The sequence below is a fragment of the Drosophila yakuba genome, chromosome X (genome assembly GCF_016746365.2).
Source record: "Drosophila yakuba strain Tai18E2 chromosome X, Prin_Dyak_Tai18E2_2.1, whole genome shotgun sequence".
Classification (NCBI taxonomy): domain Eukaryota; kingdom Metazoa; phylum Arthropoda; class Insecta; order Diptera; family Drosophilidae; genus Drosophila; species Drosophila yakuba.
In genome coordinates, this window is record NC_052526.2 from 12,582,663 (window position 1) to 12,602,111 (window position 19,449).

A 19,449-nucleotide genomic window follows, 5' to 3' on the forward strand; every position below is an offset into this window, starting at 1 on the left:
CACAAACTAAAGCAAGTCTTTCGAAAATGCTAATTTAAATTATCTAGGAACTCAAACATCCGATTTAGTTACTCCTAACCATAATCGCAGCACCCAGTGCGAGGTTTATGCGTTTATAGAGTGGAGTTGGGGCAAAACGCAGCGTCTGCGGGTAAACAAATGTAATGCGTGAAGAATAAATTTAAGTTTGTATAAATTAAGCAGTAGAGATCTCGGAGGAGGGTGTGGAATGCGACGACCCACGAGGACTGTTGTAAATCTAGTGACAAACCTGTCTGGAGCATTAGTTCTGGAACCTCTTATCAGCGGAGGAGGCGGGCCAACTTGTTTTCGATGGAGGGCGATGATAAAGGCCGAAATGATGCTCAAACATGGTTTCGTTATTCGCAAATGTACCATTACAATTACAACTGGTGCTCGAAATTCGGCGGCGTGGAAGTGGAAATGGTAGCGGAACACCCGGTCGGGTATTTACACTTACGGAAATGCTTGAAAATCACGACGGGGGCCGGCACTCGAGAAAATTTGAAAACTGTGCGAGTATCCGGCCTAATCTTATCGGGAAAGCCACATTATAAACCTTCGTCATAAGAAGCTTAGCTTGGCCATAAAGACCCGAGGTGCGATAAGCGGGTAATCGAGGAGGCTGCTACTGGTAGCGCCGACTTATACGATGGGATTGATATATGCATACGGATGGATGCCCCAGACGTCTGGGTGACGAAAGAACACCGACTCCAGTCGCGCCCAGCATTCCAGATGAAGAAGTCGAAAGCCTACACACTGGAGGCCCCCGATGGCGGATGGGGAATCCTCGTCTGCATTGGCATGGCCCTACCCTTTGTAAGTGCCACCGAAGGAAACTCCATCGGAGCGAAAGTGAAGTCAGTTGCATTAGGGTGCATTTCAAGTGCACGGCAATACTATTAAAAAAAACCGCGAATCATTCAAAATTGTTACCCGTTAAGAGTAATCATTGCATAATTTTGAATCAGTAGTGCCACGTTTTTTTTTTTGTAATTCAGAATTACTAGGTTAAATGATGGTCAAAGCCACATAAGTTTTTTTTTTTTTAGGCAAACATTTAACTTAAAATTTTTGCAAACACAAAATCTCGTGTGATTTTATGACAGAAATGAAAGTCCCAAATAGCATAAATTTACTGGATTACTTACAGACGAGTGCCCTTGCAGCTTTGCCATCGTTCGGCCTGGTTTTTGGCGAGTTCCTGAAGAGCATCGGAGCGGAGACGAGTGCCATGGCCATCATCACGAGTGCCTTCTTCTCCTCAATGAGCTTCGCCGGCCTGTTCTCCGGCTCCCTGTTCCAGCGCTTTGGGATGCGGCAGGTGGGCGTCACTGGGGGCATCTTGTATTTTCTGGGCACTGGGATGCAGTTGTTTGCCACCTCCACGATGCACCTGATCCTGGCCTTTAGCGTAGTGCAGGGATTCGCCTTTGGACTGATGGTGCCCACGTGCTACACGACATTTAACCATTATTTCGTCAAGAACCGAGTGATGTGGATGAGCTTTGCCCAGACTTTGATCGGCTTGGGCTCCATGCTGTATCCGATTGTCATGCAGAAGTTGATGTCATGGTACGGCTTTCGGGGCTGCCTGCTCATCCTCACGGGCCTAAATGCCCATGCGGTGTTCGGTATGCTGGTCATGCACCCAGTGGAGTGGCACATGCGTCGCGTGCCCATCGCTCCCGAGGAACAGGAGGAACTCAAGGAGCTGAGCCCAACGGTGGTGGTTAGAGTGCAGCCGGAAACACCTCTGAAGGCTCCCAGGGAGGAGCCCACCTTTCATACCACTGATCCAGGAGCGCGGAAGCTCTCCCATGCCGAGGAGCACATGCTGAGGGTTCACTCCAGTCGGGCCTCGAGCATCACTAGCCTGGGCAATTGGTCCGGACCCGTGGTGGTCAGTGATGCCTCGCCCCAAATGATGCACAGCCTGCAGGCCTCTCGACGTCCGAGCATGATTGCCGGTGGACCCGGTGCAGCAGCTACTGTTGCTGGCGATGCTCCCAAGAAGGGCTGGGTGCGCACCATTGTCGACTTCCTCGATCTCACGCTGCTGAAGAAGCCCATCTTTGTCAACATCGTGCTGGGCATCACCTTCGCCCTCTACTCCGACATCACCTTCTTCACCATGCAGCCGGTCTACCTCTTTGAGCTGGGATACAGCAGGGTGAGTCATTACCGCAATATACATAGTTAAGAACTGGAGTATATATCTTTTTCTATAACATTACTTGGAATACATAGATCAGTTAATCACGATATAATGATCACATTTCTAAACTCACCTTGAAGCAATCTTTAAAGCAATCGATTGCTGCTTGCCAAGCAGTCAGTTTACTACTTGCTAAGCAGTGCATTTCAATTCTTGCAAATATATATGTATACATGCGAAGTAACGGGTAACGCAGCACCGACTAAAGCGTTCTCGTTCCTGTTCTTTTCTGAATGAATTACTTAATAATACATAAGTACATAATACATGCGTACATAAATAGTACATACATACGTTATAAAAAGTAGTTCAAATCACTAGTAGCATCGTAACGGTGTTTTCAAAGGAGCGCCAAAAAGGAATTCTTTAAGAACCAACATTTAAGAACCAATTCCACTTTTAACGCACTTGCTAAGCAGTGCACTTGCTAAGCAGTGCATTTCAATTCTTGCAAATATATATGTATACATGCGAAGTAACGGGTAACGCAGCACCGACTAAAGCGTTCTCGTTCCTGTTCTTTTCTGAATGAATTACTTAATAATACATAAGTACATAAACATGCATACATAAATAGTACATAAATACATACGTTATTAAAAACAGTCCATATTACTAGTAGCATCGTAACGGTGTTTTCAAAGGAGCGCCAAAAAGGAATTCTTAAAGAACCAACATCTAAGAACCACTTCCACTTTAAACGCACACTAAACCAACTTTCATGTTAATACGCTGCACAATCATATAAGCAACTGGTAAACAAGGAATCTTTTGCAAAAACTGAGTCAAATGAGATTTAGAAGCTCCTTAAAACGATCACAAAATGAAAGGAGCAACAAACGCGTCGCCATTTTGAATTTTTCGAATGCACTTTGGCCGCTTTCGCCGATTTGAGATGGACCTTCTACGATTGTGTGGTAATCGGAAACAGTATTTCAGTGGTATTTCCAAATTCAAAAAGCTTACCGCAAAAATAGTTGTTACGAAGTTTGTTCCTCTTCTTTCCGTTTATTCTACCCTATAATATTAAATAATCTATATTTTTCAGCCTGACACGGCTACCATTATCGCCATTGGAGCGGCCGCAGACTTGACGTCTCGTATTTTCCTGGCCATCACCGCCGTGTGCATCCAAGTTCCTTCGAGATACATTTATTTGGCTGGCGCCGTCCTCACGGTCTTTGCAAGATTCGGTAGGTAAACCCTTCGGGCTCCAAGATCTTCCACTAATTTTCCTCATTTCCCAACAGTTTTCAATGGTATTAGCGAGTTTGTGGGCATGGCCTGCATCACGGCGGTTATTGGATTTCTACGCACCTGGCTCCACGTTCCATTGCCTCTGGTCTTCGCCGACTACTTACCCAAGGAGAGGTGGGTTCTTCCGGCAAAACTATACACTATTATTACTGTTTATATTTCCCTTGTTCAGGTTCGCCACTGGCTATGGCTTGTTTATGTTCATCCAAGGCAATGCCATGTTCCTCATTGGGCCCATTGTTGGGTTTATTCGGGACAAGACCAAGGACTACATTTTCGTCTTCCACATCCTGAATGGCTTCATGATCCTGTGCGCCGCTCCATGGGTCCTCGAAGTGCTGATCGTCAAGTTTCGGAGGCGCAATAAAATCGAACGCAACAACGTTGATCACGAGGATGTGGATAACCAAGGTCGTAGTGCAATGGTTCATTAAAAAAGAATTCCTCTTTTTCGAACGTAGTGCGATGGACCATTGAAAAGATTTTCCCTTTTTTTTTTTTAACACTGTTGTGTGTTCGTGAATTGTTAGAGGTATTTGTGGTACAATTATATGAAGCATTAAACAAATAAAACTAAAAACAAAAGTGTTGTTATAATGAAGTGAAATGTCATTTGCAAGACATTTGTTAATTTATGTTAAACTATTTCATGCTTAATTTCCCTTTCCCTTTATTTGGTATTTTGAATGAAGAAATACATAGTTTGGTAATACCATTTGGTATTCGCCGCTGCCCACGTGGCGGTCACACTAAAGGGGCCAAGAAACTGGAATTTAGTAAATAATATAGAATAGAATAGTTAACCAAGTGACAATGCTGCAGCAAATCAAGATGCTGCTGCTGGGCATCATTACGCTGTGCCGGCGTGCCTTGTGCTGCTTCTCCAGGCGCCGCAAGCTGAGCCACAGCGGCTCCGGATCCGGTGACCAACTGCAGGCGGTGAACGTAATTGTGGAACGGGGTGACTTTTCCGCCTCCTCCGCTGGACAGCCCAGCGGTGGCAGGTCGGCGGTGGCGCGCGAGCGGGACTGGAACTCCTGGGACGACAGTCCGCGCACCGTGGAGGAGCACATCGAGCAGTATCGCCAGCGAATGGCACAGCCGCCTACGCCGCCCAAGGAGGAACCCGAGCCGGACTTCTTCAGTGTGAGTTGGCACATTCATAATGGCCGCGCATTGCGCCGCTTGCCCGGCCAATAGCTCTCCAAATTGTAGAGGTATCCGCGCTGATTGGTGGGATATGTTGGGGCTAATTGGGGCTACCTCCATCTGTACACGTATATAAATGACTGCTGTGTGATTACCCTTTACACTATCATCTGCACTCATTTGTATGTCATAAAGATTAGTCGGCATGGAAAACGGCAGGTATACAAATCCAAGAAGAATGTTATTCGAAAATATTCTAGTTGTGTGCAACAACATTGTAAAATATTGGTTTTTGCGTGTTAACTGGACAATTGATATTCGAATATTTAAAATACGTATTTCCTATGCTTTAAAAAACTATTAAATATAGATAGCCTTATATGGTTAACTGATGGGGCATTTAGCCTACGACGTTGAATAATATTTGTTAATGAACAGCTGTTTGAATTTGCTGATTGTTTGTATTGAGTTATCTGTTTTATAAACAAAAACAGACGAGCTAAAGAAATAAGAAGTTAAAATACCTAGTTTTTACCTCTACTATTACTTTACTGTACTATATGTAACAAAGTTCAGTACAATTTAAAACCTTTAAATATCCTGAATGATTTATTCAAAATCGACTTCTTTTTTAGGAGCTGACGCCCACCATCAAGCCGCAGATGAAGTTCTACCTGGAGGATCCATCAGCCAGTGCGGCGGCCAGCCAGCAAAGTGACTTTTCAAGACTGCAGGCCCAGGATCTGGTGCCTATTAGCGTAAATGTGAGTCGGTGGTAGCCCAAATGGGATGAATGAATCAAACAAATGTCTCCATCTTGCCAGGCCGATCTCGAGGACTGGGTGGATGATAATGCCGGTGGCTGGGAGGAGCTGGACACCTCTCAGACCAAGCAGATTCTGCGGGAGAAACGCCGCGAGTTGCGCCACCAGCGACAGCCGCCCGTCCGTCCAGCTCCGCCCACTGTGGGCGCTCAACGGCTGACCGACGGACAGCGAGCGGCGTAGTTGTCGCTGCACCAGCCCCTAACCAACCTCGCCAACCTCACCCACTCTGACCATTCCACAACCAACCACTTGCATTCTGTTTCCCCTTTCTTTTGTTCGATTTAGTTGATTGGCCACACGAAATAAATCTTGCCTTTCACTCGCACTTCCCTGCTCGCGGATCAGTTGGGCCACACTTCCTGATGGCTCTGCGGTTTGGACGCGCTCCATTGGACCCGCTTCCATCTGGAGTGAAGTGGAGTGGAGTGGAGCGAAATCAAGTCAAGTCAAGTCAGGCCAAGTGTCGAGTCCATAAAAGCAGCGCCAGGCGACGGAAGTGGCAGCTTTCTGTGCGATGCTGCTGCCGGAGCTGCTGCTACTCGGCTTGGCCGTCTCCCTGGCGGACAGCTATGACCGAAGCGTCAACTACTGGGAGGCCTTTGCGCCCGGCAAGCTTCTCCAGCGCCTGGACGCTCTCACCGTCACGGATGTGGACCAATCGAAGGTGGTTAGGCTGCCGCAGCTGATGCAGCCCGTCCTGGCAGCCAACCAGGCGCAGGCCAAGGCGGATGAGAATGTGGACGTGGATGTGGATGTCGAGGCGGATGCAGAGGCGGCGGTCGACGACGATGTGGACAGTCTTAGTGCGGAGACCAGCCACGAGGGATACTCCGGCGAGGACTACGAGCGCAACTACGAGCAATTCGTCAAGGAGTACTTCGATCGGGCTGCCGACGACGATGACCACGACGACGGCGATGGCCTGGAGGAGGAGGAGACCCAGGCAGAGGCCACCAGTGTCAGGAATCAGCGCTGCCGGCAGGTCAAGCGGAAGGATGGCCAACTGTGTGAGATCTGTCGCCAGTTGAAGAACAACGAGGTGTCCGAAACGTGCAGCTACTCACACGACGATCAACCGCAGCAGTACGCCTATGGCAGCGGCACCGAGTACAAGCGTTACCGCGACGATTCCGCCCGGAAGGCAGACCAGGAGCAGGCTGAGCCGGTGGCACCCAGCAGCCTATGCGTGCGCCGTCAGCAGAAGAACAGCGTCTGCTACGAGTGCAAGGACAGCAAGGGCCAGACGATCGAACGCTGCTACGATGTGCAGGCCCGAAAGGCAAAGACCCGAAAGAAGAAGGCCTCCTCCACTCGTCCGTCCACCTCCGCCCACAAACGGAAGCCACGTTCCCAGCAGTCGCAGCAGTCGGAGCAGGAGCAGCGTATCTACAAGCGCACCATTAGCTACAGCTATGCCCAAGGTACGGATCAGCAGGGAGAGCAGCCGCCAGGCGGGACAACGGATCTGCCTGTGCCCCGCCAGCGTCGTCGGCGGCTGGTGAAGATCACGCGTCGGCGCGGACCAGCTAAAGTGCAATAATCATGTTTTGTATGACTCTCATGTATTCCCCACTCATTAGCTTAGATTAATTGCCACACATTTTTTTTTGTTACAATAAACCATTCTATAGTAACACATTGCATACTTGTGGGCTAATCAGCTAGAAAAGATTAGCAAGCCTATAAAAAGAACCAAAAATTGTTTAAAACAGAGCCTAGAAGGTTTTATCTCGGAAGTTTTCGAAAATCGGAACACAATGTACTTGAGATCGATAGGGGAAGTTCCGAATAATGATGTACTCTTGTGGATTTTTATACAATTCTACTATTAGCATAAGTACATATTTCGAATCATTTGCTGGCTTCAGAGTTTGTTTTAAGCGGAGAGATCATGATTTAGATACCCTATAAAATTTGATATGAAGTGTAATTGTTAAATGAAGATCAATGTTCGTACGAAAGGCAAGGGTAGCCTTTCGTAAACAGACAAATGTAAGACAAGAATGACAAAGATATATGCAAAAAATAAAACCATGATTCGTTGTTACGACATGTAATAAATAAGACACGTCGAATTGGTTTCAATTGAACAACAAAACTTTCACAAAAGTCGTTTATTAGCGCGTTTTTTGGGGTTTCGGCGATTTGCTAACCATTTCATTTATTTGTAAAACCACAAACATCTTTACATTGGCATTAAACTGGATGCGACAATTTTGCAATTGAAACGAACAACATTTACTTAACAATAATTTCGGAGCTGCCGAAGGGAAAGGGACAGCAGGAGAGCGGCGAAAGAGACGGGGATAGCAGTTGGTGATAAATGCGGATTTGGCTTTGGAATTGCTAACGTTAACTTTTCGATACGACATGCGATTGAAATCACAATGCCTTCAATATGAAACCATACTCAAACACACTTGATTACTTAGCACATGAAAAAGAGTCTGAAACCGACTTTCTAGCCTAGCAATTATGCATTTTAATTCTATTGTTGCTCCGGTGCTTGGTGCGCATAAAAAATGACATTGCATATTCTTATTATTGTGCGACAGTTGATAGCTATAACTTTCCCTTAAGCGGGGCTTCATTTTTGATTAACTTCAATAATAACACAAAATTCGATGACACCAATTGAATGCAGCTCGTTTCTGCTTTTGGATAATTTAGTGTAGTTTCATAGTTAAAAACCAATTTGGTTGGTGCTTAAGAATAAGCAATTTATAATACTACTAGAATCCAAAGTTTCATTTAGGGGAAGTGGAGATGGGAGCATGACTGATATTTGCGGAATAAACATTTGTGTTTTTCGCTTGTGTTTGCTAACTACACATTTTCGACGCATCAAAACGCCGCCGTGAACAATAATTAGTTCGCAAAGTGATTCGTTGGCTATATAAATAGGTACATTATAGTTAGTTATAGTTAAAGATATCTATAAATTGGCTGGCCTAAATGTTGATCATCGTGTAAATATGACGGCTATCGTTATTGCTAAAGCTTTTACTTCCTTATCGTCGTTACTTCATTGTAGTATTCTAATTCTCGGTTCGAACATTTTGTGGCTGCGTTGCTTTCGTTATGTTAACATTTGCGTTTCAATTACGGTTAAATATCTACCAGTACAAGTACAATAATATGAATATAAATTTTAAAGCTTTGTTTGTATGGAAATACGCATTCCCTTCCATTCGCACAACCCTCACTCAACGTGGGACGATTACAAGTTTTGAACAAAAAATGAAACAAACATCTTGGCAAAGAGAACACAGGCACACGCACAAGTAAAACTTAAGTGGCTAAAGTTTCTTAGAAATGTAAGCATGTACATACAGATATATATATATTTGCATTATATAATTTAAAACAATTGAAACGTTAAAGGTAAACATTTTCAAGCAAACATTGCTGCTCGATGTGGGTTTTGTAATTTTTCGGTAATTGGCACAAATGTTTCAAGCAGACGACACAAAAATGATCAAAAAAAAAAAAAAGAAAAAAAGGGAAGAAAAACAAAATAGGCTTAATCACGAATAAAAACAAGTTGCATTTTAAGGTATACATTTAACTAGGGTACGATCTAGCTGCAGTTGTTGTTGCTGTGGCTGTCGACGCTGGCCACGGCCTCCTCGATGGCGGCTCCTTGAATGGCTCCAATTGCAGGTACAGCTGCTCCAGTTCCAGTTTCAGCTCCAGTTCCAGCTCCAGCTCCAGCTCCTGGCAATTCAGCAATGGCTGCCGCTGTGGGCGTAATGGCCTTGGGTGCAAAGTAAACCTCGTAATTGTAATATCAAAGCTCTTCGCTGGCCAGTTTCTGCTCCTGCACATACTCCTTGGGAAAGTAGCCCACCTGCAACGGAACTCTTGAGTAACAACCAATCCGATTTGAGTTGCAAAGTGTGCTCAGCTTACCGTGTCGCCGATTTTGCCACGCCACCAGCCCTTGCTGTCCCCATCCTTGCCAATGACCAGCACCTGGCAGTCAGTGCGCAGCTGCAGCTGATTGCTGCCCGCTTTTGGTTCGTAGTCATAGAGAGCGGTGGCGATGACCTCCTTGTACGGCCACTGCAGTGATTGATTTAGCCTGGAAAAAGAAAAACGTTCCCTTGGTCAAACGAAAAGCTCTGTCTAATGCTCTGTATGCTTACCCCGCAAAGTTCTCGCCCAGATCGTTGCGTTCGTAATAGGAGACCAGCTCGACAATGGTCTTGAAATGCCTCCGCGAGGATAAACAGTAGAGCATGGAGTCGCCGGAGTTCTCCTGGTTGATTTTCATGTGCTTGATCACATGATCATCGGTCCTAAAGAAAGAAAAACGATAATTGTAATGCAGATCTGGCCAAAAAGAGTTAACTACTCACTTTAAGCTGAGCGCATACATCGTCTCGTGGGCAGTTGATGGGCCCTGCGGACGAACTCGCAGCAGGTAGGTGCCTATGCGCCGGTTCTCCAGCCGGTGGGCCGCCGTCTCCCGATCCATGTTGCCCGCGAACCAATTGAACTCGGACAACTGACGATCGCAGACGGGTGGCGGCACACTAACCGGATTCTGTTTGCAACGACCCGTGGACGAGATGCAGCCCTTGTGCACGCTGATCTGGCACACCTTGCAGCGATAGCCCTGATGGATGCGGCCCTTGAGGAACTTGGAGCAGTGGCGGCACGTGGTCGGGGCGTCAAACGTGTAGATCTCCATTTTGTGGTCTGTACTTTGGCAACCAGGCGGTTCCAGGCTTTCCCTAAATCGGTTGAAAATCGATTGAGCATTGAACTCTGACCACGTTTCACAATCACTTACATGGCTTCGGTGAGCGCCTTGCGCCACTTGTCCCGTTCGTGCTCCGATTTTAGGTACAGAGTGAAGGCCGTCTTGCCTGACTTGCGGGCCAAGAGGAGCTGGTACTTGAAACGCGTGTCCCGGCCAAGAGTGCGTCGCGAATGGCTCTGCTCCACGCGATAGTCGGCCAGGTTGTGGGAGTCGCGGTAGGTGTACTGCATGTCGCCCGTCTTGATGTGCAGCGCTTTCACCATGATGAGGATCTTGTCGAAGACGAAGGCGTAACGCAACTTGGTCTTCTGGTCCTCGTGCGCCTTGATATGCAGCTCGCCGTCGAGTAGCAGGCGGCCGTACTGCAGCAGATCACTGCCGTTACCATTCTGCAGCAGATGGAGATCGAAGATGCTGTCCTTCACCTTCTGTATGATGACCAGGTGGTCGGAGTCGCGCTTCACCTCGTTGATGTACTGCGACACGTCTATCATTGCCTCCTTGGCCCGCTCCAGCGAGCGGTAATCGTCGTGCAGCGGCGATGTCTCCTTCACCAGCTTATCCAGCAGCAGATGGTACTTGAGAATGCGCTGCATCGGCACTGAGAGGATGTCCCGCAGCTGCAGCTTGCCCACATTGTAGTCCCGCTCGCACTTCTGCACCAGCTGGTCGATGATCTGGTTCTTCTTGCACACATCCGCCAAATAGTCGATGGCGGAGAGCAGGCAAGAGCAGTATTCGCCGTAGATGAGGAAGGGTTCGCGGAAGTCGAGAAAAACCTGGGCCATCTTTATTTTGGCATTGGGCGTCAGCGATTCCCTCAGCTTATCCAGGAACCTTGTGTGGATATCGGCTAGCTCCTGAAGCGATAATACAATTAATGGACTTTAAAGCTGAACGCAAAGATCAGACAGCTGCAAACTCACTCTGATGCGCGGGAATATGAGACGCAGCTCGTCCTGGTTGAGATGCCGCTCCAGCGGACCCATGAACTTGGTCTTCAGCGCAGTGAGCACGTCCAGGTAGTTGGACTCCGTGTCGATCAGCTCCCGGATGACGTAGTCGCGCTGCTCGAAACTCGTCGACGAGGCGGTCTAGAGGGGAAAGACGAGGGGGAGAGCCGGGAATTAGTGCGTTCAGGATTCCGGCCAATGTCACGGGGCCACCGAAGTGTCTCATGCACGGACAGGCGGTTCGAAATTCTACCTGGCTTCTACTCGTCCTGTGCAGGGCGCACAGGTCTTGGTACACCTCCTCCTCTTTTGTGTTGGTGTGGTCGTAACCGGTTCCATTGCATGCAATATTGTCGGTGGTACTAAACGAAAACGAAATAAAGGCCAAAACTCATAAAATAAATAATGCGAAATCATAATGGATGTTCGGGAAGAGGTAGTTCCTAGCAAACGATATTGAACGGCTTCTTTTTAAGTAATTATTACCCAGTTTATTTGCCATCTTTACTATTTGTTTACTATTCATCTGGTTCTTTCTATCATATGTACTCTTTACCAGCATAAAACTATATGTGCAAAAACATAGTTAATTATGGAGTCTAATTAAAGCTATTAAAAACATTTGATTGCAAGTTAAAAGTTTCCATTGAGTGCGCCATAAATTGAAAGTCGATAGATCGATAGGCACGCCGCCTTATAATCGATTCCCCCACTGTTAGCCAACAGACCGCTGTTGCGCCTAACAGGCCATCCCCTACAGCAGCCCTGGCTTGCCAGTGCCAGTGCAGCCAGGGCTGCATCGCTGTCCAGAACATCTGTGGCAGAACAAATAAAAAAAAAATATAGTGGCTGTGTATTTTCGGGATTTCAATTGCCAACGTCCTTCCCCGAAATCTTCAACTTGGCCAGCTCGCGCCGCCTGGTCACCTGCCCGTCCAGTTCTCGCAGCATGGACCACCACACGTACGCCAAGAGCGGATCCAAGAAGTGTAAGCAACAACAACAACACGTGCTCGCTGCTCAAACTGAAACAACTATTGCATTATTGTACTCTTCTGCGGATTTCGTTTCGAATTCTGGACATTTGCAGGGTCCGCGGAGGAGAAACGCGACCTGGTGGTGCAGCGAATCGCGGCGGATGAACTCTTCTCCCGCTACTCACCGAAGCACGCGGAGCCATGGAAGTGAGTTGGTTTCTTGGTTATCAAATCCACGAGGAGATTCGAAAGAGATGCGGGCAACTCCAGAATTTTGGCACTGAGAACACGCGCCCGAGGGTTTTGGTTTACGAATTGAACACTGTTTGTAATACTTGCAATCAAGTGCCAAAAAGAACGTGCCACAATGTCAAGATATTAGGTTAAAAACGTGATAATAAAGTAGGTTTCCTTGCAACTATCACTAACTTTAAAAGGCATTTGCTTCAATCAGAATCCTTATGATAAACTGCAATTGCTTGGATTAAATTGAATTTGAAACTATGTTTGAAACCTAGCCTATAAAAACTAAAGCTTAGGAGCTACAAAAACTCATGACTTAATTGATTCAGCATTAAATATCCACTTTAAAGATCCCAACTAACTAATTCAGAACTAGTTTCATCAGTTTAAGCTTTAAAACTAAGAAAACATATTACATTTGATTTCAAAACAAGCATCATTTGACTTGAAAACTTAAAGGTTTCAAATGGAAAACTTTAGTAATGCCTTGTGTTTTGCTATTCAAATACTATGAAAACTAACCAAATTCTAATTACGAACAGAAAATTCAAGGAACTGGCCAAGATTGGCGATTTCAGCGAGAATGCGCTGCGCAAGCAATGGTTCTCCATGGTGCAGCGGTACCGCATCCACAAGGCCAACACGCTGGGCGCCCCACTCAACAAGCAGAGCATCGAGGAGCTGAACAAGGAGTGGGAGTTCTTCGGCCTCATCCACGCCTACATGAACCAGAAGACCGCCGACCTGCACTCGTACGCGCTCAAGGAACCGAATGTGGAGCAGCCGAACAACAACCTGGCCATCGCCAGTGTCTACTCCTGCGATGAGGCGCAGCTCTCCCCGCTCATGCTGGGCGTACTCAATGACCACAACTTTGGCGAACGCTCGCCGCCCAACGACGGCGACACCGATGACTTGGACGAGTCGAACACGTCGCCCTGCCACCGGAGCAGTAACAGCAGCAACAAGGATCACGTCCACAGCAACAACGATGAGCTGAACAGGCTGCTGGCCGAGGCCGCGGCGCACAAGGATGCGGCAGGTGGCGACGGCGACTGCGAGGATGTGTGCATGCTGAGCAACACCAGCTGCCATGAGATGGAGTGCGGTCCGGTGATGATTGGCGGCGAGGTGTCCCTATCGAATAGTAGGTACAACGACTTCGAGGAGGCCACACTGCCCGCGACAACGGTTGTGAAGACGGAGAAGCTGGAGAAACAGAGCCAGCAGGCGGATAAATTGTTAAGGAAACACCACCGCAAAGTGCTCAGCGAAAAGGAGAAGTATTACAGGTGAGTGATATCCAAAATATCCAAATATCCAAAGATTAATTGAAAAATGTTGTTTGTAGGCACCGCCGTCGCTACGAGCAGCGAATGGAGAAGCGTCTGATGGGACTGTGCACCGTGGTGGGGCACCTGCTGAAGCAGTTTGCGCCCGACATGGATGTGCAGCCACTGTTGGCCCTGGGCAGCGATGTGGCGCTCAGCTCGCCGGCGCCAAGCAGCAGTGACGAGGAGAGAAGCGAATTTCTGGACGAGGCGGAGGAGGATCAAGAGATCCAGGAGCAGGTGCAGGAGCAAAAGCCGCAGCCGAAGCTGGGAGTCGAGGCGGATGCCATGACACTCAGAGTCTGAGCAGACGCAACCGAGTGCTCATCTGGTTGGCTGTTTGTTTCAGGGTTCAAGTGCAAGTTCCTAGCTGTGTTGCTGCACAATGATATCGTGTGGCCCCTCAAATCCCATCTCAAATGACTCGCACTGCGCTTCGTCACTACGCGGACAACCGTCCACAGTGATTTCTCGCTAAGGAAAGCGGCGTGAAAAGCGCTGCATAGATAGACACGTTAAGTGATAACGAAAACTGAATACATTAATCAAATGAACGAATGTAAGCATTATATAAACCAGAAAGCAAACCAAATACAATATGTATGGCAGTGTAAGCCTTGGAAACTCAATGGGGTCAATGCGAGTCTCAGTTGCTAGTCATTGCAATGAAAGTCAAAGTGGCATTTACTATACTTAACTATCGCGCAATTAGCTGTCTGCGCTTTAAAACGATGCACTTATAGTAAACTAAAACCAAGGCAGCATAATCAACATAAAGAGAATCAGGATAATACGATAAACACTGCCATTGACGGACGAGATAGTGGGACATGATGTTGTTAATGGGATCTGGCTTTCAATCGGCGGCAATGGCGTTGGCGTTCCGTGTTCCATGTGCCGACCTTATCGCACCGCATCCCCGCCTGACAAGCAGAAGCTCTCGATTATGGATCGGTGTGGTTGGTTTTCCCCTCTACCTCAGACTACGCGCTCCGATGACTGTACCGCACTACTTTCGCGTAGCGCAAAAAAAACACAGTAGGTGAGCGTTAAAAGTGTGCAAATAATGGTGGTAGCTTCCACATCCGGTGGCTATGTTTGGCGCGGCCTTCGATCGGTGTCAAGTGGGGGTCGATAACCCATCGACATGGCCATCGCTATGGCTGCTCCGTTGCAGTCCCGTTTTGGATCTGGCAGCCGGAATCAGAATGGGAATGCCAGCCGCAGAAGAATGGCAACGCTCGCAGCGATAGTAAGTATCTGTAGGCTTGGGGATGCGGGCTACGTGGGTGGTGGTGCGCGTCCGGGTTAGTGGTTCGTTCTGGTGTGTTAGTGGAGTTAGTGGTGTGAGAGTGCGGACACAGTGGTGGGTGAGGCTCAAGCTCAAGCGCAAGCAAGACAAGCAGTGTGGGTGGCGGTGCAGGGCATTGGTTGCATAGGCCTACTTGGAGGAGTCTAAGGGAACAGGCATGGCATTCGAAGGAAGAACGGGGATCGGGCGCGGAAGGAAGAAGAGGTTGTGGGAAGGAGAAGAGGCTGTTACACATGACGATACACGGGGGTGGTTTGATTTCTAGAACCAAATCCGCGGAGCAGAAGGTAATCTCTCCTTATATTAGGTTTCCACATGCAAAGAAGCTATGATTGGGCGCAATTCGAAGGAAACTCCTAATGAGCCAATATAAGCAGCTTAAAGATTACGTTCCGCTCCTGGGATTTAAGCTCCATCTCCAGCCAGACAAGAAACTGCGGGGAAACAGACAATTTCCATGCAAAACATTCGGCATTCGCTTTAAATGTTTCGTTTGGAAATTCCGTTGCTACAGCGTTTCTCGTTGGGATTAGGCCTCGCTGGGGATTCGCTCAGGATCCCACCCTCCGCTGGACACAAAGACATTTAGTATGTTGGACAGCACACCTCGGGTTTGGCCTTCGCCTGGAAGGTGACGTAGCACAGGTCCTCGTAGACCTTCTCGTCGTCCTCGCTGTAGATGTAGGCATACTCGTGCTCGGTGGACGCCATCGAGGAGCGGTAGTTGTAGACGGCGGCGGCCGCTCGCTGCAGCCGCTGGCTCTCGCTGACCAGAAGCGACGACGATGAGGAGGAGGTGGACACCAGACGGCCCATTGGTGGCCCCGGTGCAGCCGACACTGGGATGCTTGGCGCTGCGGCAGCCAACGGCGATTCCGATTGCCGGGCATAGGATTCCGGTGTGGGTGTGACCGCATTGGAGGCGCCATCCGTGGTGGAGGTAACCACGTCCAGGGCGAGATCGAAGGACAGCTCGCGCACATGGCTGCCCTGGCAGTCGGCCAGCAGGGGCGTCTCCACGCCCGCATCCTCCACATCGTTGTCGATGGTCGAGTCGCACATGTTGGAGAGCGAATCCTCGATGTAGTCGTCGATGTCCTCGGTGCCGTTCTCGATCGTGATGTCGCTATTCTCGTCCATCGATCCGCTCTGCGACGTTCTGTCGTAGTATTCCGCCGACGAGGAGGCGGACGCGGTGGCGTCTATGCTGCTCGCCTTCCGCATGTTCAGGTCGCTGGGGGAATACCCCAAATGCCAACGATTGGGCAACGCACACACATACACACATCAAACACACACACACACACATACACATTCAGATAGAGAGTTAGTGTGTTAGACAGAGATAGGAGACAGAGAGAAAGAGAGAGAGAGAAAGATATAGAGTGTGTTAGATAAAGCTGGACACGCAGATAGCTTGGGTCGACTTCCTCGCCTTGCGCAGACAACTCCAATGATGGTGACCATCCGATATCGAGGGCAATATATCAGGAGCATGTATAGCATTCATAGTGGCAAGTTCGGTTGGAACTCTGGTTCGTTCTATGAGTTTAAGGGGACTTTGCAAGCAGGGAAACAAGGGAATATTTCGGAAGTGCTACTTCTTCCATGTGCTCGATAAGCAGGCAGTCATGGGCTTATAGACTTGGGACCGGGAGACATGTGAGCGCATAATGAGATCGCTTTCGGGTCGCATGGGCTTGGATTTGGTGGCAGGCGCAGGGGCAGGGGCAGGGTCAGGGATTTGCCATTAGTGGAGCAGGAAATGCAGGCTCATCGCCCGCTGATGGACAGCGGATCAAGCGGTGGAATACGCAACATGGCTAAGGGAACTGTGGACAGTGGACGATGGTCAGGGATCCCGACCGGAATTGGAACTCACGTGGAATGCAGGTCCTTGTAGATGGCCTCGTCCGAGTGGGAACGCTCCGTGGGCGAAAGCTGCAGATTGAAGCCACTGAAATGGTGTGCAATTCATTAGTTAGGGTAACAATTGTCTAGATTCCACTATTTCTACAAACTGATAATTGATACTTATTGCGTATAAATGCCTCAAAATAAATGCATACGATTTTCTTGTAGTTCAAAAAGCTATTTTTACCAATTGTAATATACAATAATAATACTTATACGCGCCAAAACAATGTTATACATCTTTGTACAAATTCAAATTCCAATTCAGCACATTGAAATGAACATGTAAATGTTTGCAAACTGCATGGAATGATTTATTAAATGTGTTATTTTTGAAAAACATTCCGTGCAGGTATTTCTAGAATTCATGAATGCATTAATATCCTCTAATTATCATAATTTACGAATTTTGAGAATGTTGTTAAATGAAAAATGGACATAGACATTGGGACATCGCCAAACTGCAAGATAAACCTTTTCTTTTAGCATTGAATAATATTATTTTAGCTGCCTGGAATATCTCCATAATGAGTTTCCCTTTGAACCAGCAGCTGAAACGGAATACAGTGGACCCACTTGTTTGCCCACATAATGCTAGTTGGGATGATAACCGGGAATCGAGATTTCAAGCGGAGCACTCACATAAGATCCGGATGCAGTTGCTGCACCTTGCGGCACTGCGACAACTTGGAGAGCGTGATGAGGACGCGGTGGAAGTTGGTCAGGTCGTACAGCATCGTCGGCTCGAAGAGATCGGCGTCCCGGATCCCAAAGTTGTTGTGGCACACGTCCAGGAACAACTTGATGTTTTTGCTGCACAGGAACTGCAATGATTCAAATAAATTAAATTTAATACATTTGTTTTCATTGTTTTCTGTATTATATAATATTGCTCGTTACTCAAAAAACATAAAATATAAAAATGAAATAATAAATTACACAAATTTGTCACACTGAAAAAAATCTTGAGATTCTTAGATTTTATTTGGCCGCATTAAACATTTTTATATTAATATTTACACATGCATAAATTTGTCTCAACTTATTTGTTTTTGGAATTACATATATAGTATTTATAATTATAAATATAGGTGTATTGGATGGGATTTATGATATTGTTATTATAAAATGTGGTTACTAATTATAATGAATGTTTTCAAATACTAATTGGGGAATTGTTTAAATGTAAAAGCTTCGAATTATTTAATCAAATATTAAATATATACAAGTACATAAAAACCAAATAGGCACACTGCCCCCATTTCTCTCAGTGCACCGTGTTTACAAGTGTTACAATGAGCTACCATTCACAATTTCCCACCAAAGGCACTTGCTTGTCGTTTTGCTCACCTGTGCCATTTGCGGCTTGCGATTGAACTCGCGCGGATCCATGCTGCTGGGGTCCAGATGGATGACCAGGTTGCAGAGCAGCACTCCGTCGCGCAGCGTCATCGCCAGGATGCGGATCTCGGCGTCCGGCTGGGCGGCCTTGTGATCGGGCGGGATGACCTTGCACCTGGTCAGCCAGGCGACGCACTCGCGCCACAGATCCCCGTTCACGCCGGCCACGCCCCCAAAACTGTTGCTGCTGCTGGCCATCTCGCAGTGGGTGGGGATTTGGGTCTGGGTTTGGATTTGGAGGGGGGGGGGATTGCGGGTGGGGCTGGAGGTGTTAGGTGGGGCGCGGGCCCAACTGGCAAGTGGTTGGGGGGTGGGATGGGGGGTGGGGGTTGGTTGCTACTCTCGTTGCGTTAATGGAAACAATTGAGACTCATCAGTTGGCCGTTGCGATTGGATTGGTGAACCGAGCACAGATACACAGAGCAAAACGGAACGGAATGAGAAGCACAACACCACACCACACACAAAAACAACAATGATTTCGGGGCGATTCGAGGGTGGAAGGGTGTATCGCGTTCGCGAAGGGCTCGCCCTGTGCACCGATACGCGCAAACACTGCTTGCGGCTGCCGAGTTACTCAGAAAGTGCTCGCCACTGTGGTTTTAAAACTAATTTACTTTATTGCAAAATATTGCGTTTATCGAAGAGGAAGAGCAGACTCGACATCGATATCAGTCTGTGCGGCCGTGTGACCGTTTGCGAGACGCCCGAAAATACCGACTGGCCAGATAAAATACCACAAGTTAACAGCACTGTTGCCAGTTTAGCTTTTTCCCGCCAATGCTAGCTATTCAATTTCCCAGCTCTCTCTCGAAAAAGAGATTTACTCTGTCGGTACGTTATATTAAAATAATTAAATGTTTGGAAACAATGTCACCAAATATTCTTCAAATTGTACAATTTTCCCTTTTCTAGATTTAGTAATCATTTGAAATGGTTGTATGATTTCTAGAATTCCTATCTGGTGGTTCAGCTGCGGATTTCCCTGGATATATTTGAATATTTCCATTTAATATATACATTATACATTATACATTTAATATTTACAGTACGTTAAAAACTACAATGTATTATG

General features: G+C 47.3%; 5 protein-coding genes and 1 long non-coding RNA gene across 8 annotated transcripts; 4 read left to right on the top strand and 2 right to left on the bottom strand.

Moving 5' to 3' along the window:
* The first annotated feature begins 722 nt into the window (after window positions 1-722).
* Window positions 723-4,111, top strand: LOC6525204 (monocarboxylate transporter 7). The gene is made up of 5 exons (XM_002101006.4): window positions 723-843; window positions 1,178-2,197; window positions 3,291-3,435; window positions 3,493-3,613; window positions 3,672-4,111. Exons 1-5 carry the CDS (start codon window positions 760-762, stop codon window positions 3,931-3,933), a joined length of 1,632 nt encoding a protein of 543 aa, XP_002101042.3. The 5' UTR covers window positions 723-759; the 3' UTR covers window positions 3,934-4,111.
* LOC120320459 lies at window positions 2,316-3,281 on the bottom strand. The gene is made up of 2 exons (XR_005559966.1): window positions 3,209-3,281; window positions 2,316-3,146 (listed from the first exon to the last, which is right to left on the bottom strand). It is a non-coding gene; the product is annotated as an uncharacterized LOC120320459 (long non-coding RNA).
* Window positions 4,112-4,223: 112 nt separating the features above from the next.
* LOC6525205 (receptor-binding cancer antigen expressed on SiSo cells) lies at window positions 4,224-5,800 on the top strand. The gene is made up of 3 exons (XM_002101007.3): window positions 4,224-4,645; window positions 5,284-5,412; window positions 5,473-5,800. Exons 1-3 carry the CDS (start codon window positions 4,313-4,315, stop codon window positions 5,653-5,655), a joined length of 645 nt encoding a protein of 214 aa, XP_002101043.1. The 5' UTR covers window positions 4,224-4,312; the 3' UTR covers window positions 5,656-5,800.
* A 143-nt stretch (window positions 5,801-5,943) lies between these two features.
* On the top strand, window positions 5,944-7,109 carry LOC6525206. Its single transcript, XM_002101008.3, has one exon. It carries the CDS (start codon window positions 5,990-5,992, stop codon window positions 7,013-7,015), a length of 1,026 nt encoding a protein of 341 aa, XP_002101044.1. The 5' UTR covers window positions 5,944-5,989; the 3' UTR covers window positions 7,016-7,109.
* Window positions 7,110-7,554: 445 nt separating this feature from the next.
* LOC6525207 (protein vav) lies at window positions 7,555-19,071 on the bottom strand. 3 transcript variants are annotated; one of them, XM_015190671.3, is made up of 11 exons: window positions 18,324-19,071; window positions 17,616-17,797; window positions 16,942-17,016; window positions 15,664-16,293; window positions 11,450-11,558; window positions 11,170-11,337; window positions 10,274-11,103; window positions 9,837-10,214; window positions 9,624-9,776; window positions 9,388-9,559; window positions 7,555-9,325 (listed from the first exon to the last, which is right to left on the bottom strand). In XM_015190671.3, exons 1-11 carry the CDS (start codon window positions 18,570-18,572, stop codon window positions 9,266-9,268), a joined length of 3,006 nt encoding a protein of 1,001 aa, XP_015046157.1. In that variant the 5' UTR covers window positions 18,573-19,071; the 3' UTR covers window positions 7,555-9,265. The 3 variants fall into 3 exon arrangements, with proteins under 3 accessions (XP_015046157.1, XP_015046158.1, XP_002101045.1); XM_015190672.3 differs by lacking the exon at window positions 11,450-11,558 and having other exon boundaries at window positions 15,666-16,293; window positions 18,324-19,070; XM_002101009.4 differs by lacking the exon at window positions 15,664-16,293 and having other exon boundaries at window positions 18,324-19,068.
* LOC6525208 lies at window positions 11,974-14,361 on the top strand. The gene is made up of 4 exons (XM_002101010.3): window positions 11,974-12,185; window positions 12,287-12,380; window positions 12,959-13,708; window positions 13,768-14,361. The coding sequence occupies exons 1-4, from the start codon at window positions 12,146-12,148 to the stop codon at window positions 14,051-14,053; spliced, it is 1,170 nt and encodes a 389-aa protein (XP_002101046.1). The 5' UTR covers window positions 11,974-12,145; the 3' UTR covers window positions 14,054-14,361.
* Window positions 19,072-19,449: the final 378 nt, after the last annotated feature.

Coding starts and splice junctions, on each gene's coding strand:
- LOC6525204 (XM_002101006.4), top strand. CDS start 760: ATGAAGAAGTCGAAAGCCTACACACTGGAGGCCCCCGATGGCGGATGG. Junction 844..1,177: donor TTGGCATGGCCCTACCCTTT/GTAAGTGCCACC, acceptor GATTACTTACAG/ACGAGTGCCCTTGCAGCTTT. Junction 3,614..3,671: donor GACTACTTACCCAAGGAGAG/GTGGGTTCTTCC, acceptor TCCCTTGTTCAG/GTTCGCCACTGGCTATGGCT.
- LOC6525205 (XM_002101007.3), top strand. CDS start 4,313: ATGCTGCAGCAAATCAAGATGCTGCTGCTGGGCATCATTACGCTGTGC. Junction 4,646..5,283: donor CCGAGCCGGACTTCTTCAGT/GTGAGTTGGCAC, acceptor CTTCTTTTTTAG/GAGCTGACGCCCACCATCAA. Junction 5,413..5,472: donor TGGTGCCTATTAGCGTAAAT/GTGAGTCGGTGG, acceptor CCATCTTGCCAG/GCCGATCTCGAGGACTGGGT.
- LOC6525206 (XM_002101008.3), top strand. CDS start 5,990: ATGCTGCTGCCGGAGCTGCTGCTACTCGGCTTGGCCGTCTCCCTGGCG.
- LOC6525208 (XM_002101010.3), top strand. CDS start 12,146: ATGGACCACCACACGTACGCCAAGAGCGGATCCAAGAAGT. Junction 12,381..12,958: donor AAGCACGCGGAGCCATGGAA/GTGAGTTGGTTT, acceptor AATTACGAACAG/AAAATTCAAGGAACTGGCCA. Junction 13,709..13,767: donor GAAAAGGAGAAGTATTACAG/GTGAGTGATATC, acceptor TGTTGTTTGTAG/GCACCGCCGTCGCTACGAGC.
- LOC6525207 (XM_015190671.3), bottom strand. CDS start 18,572: ATGGCCAGCAGCAGCAACAGTTTTGGGGGCGTGGCCGGCGTGAACGGG. Junction 11,559..15,663: donor GCGAAGGCCAAACCCGAGGT/GTGCTGTCCAAC, acceptor GTTTTCGTTTAG/TACCACCGACAATATTGCAT. Junction 9,777..9,836: donor ATGTATGCGCTCAGCTTAAA/GTGAGTAGTTAA, acceptor TTCTTTCTTTAG/GACCGATGATCATGTGATCA.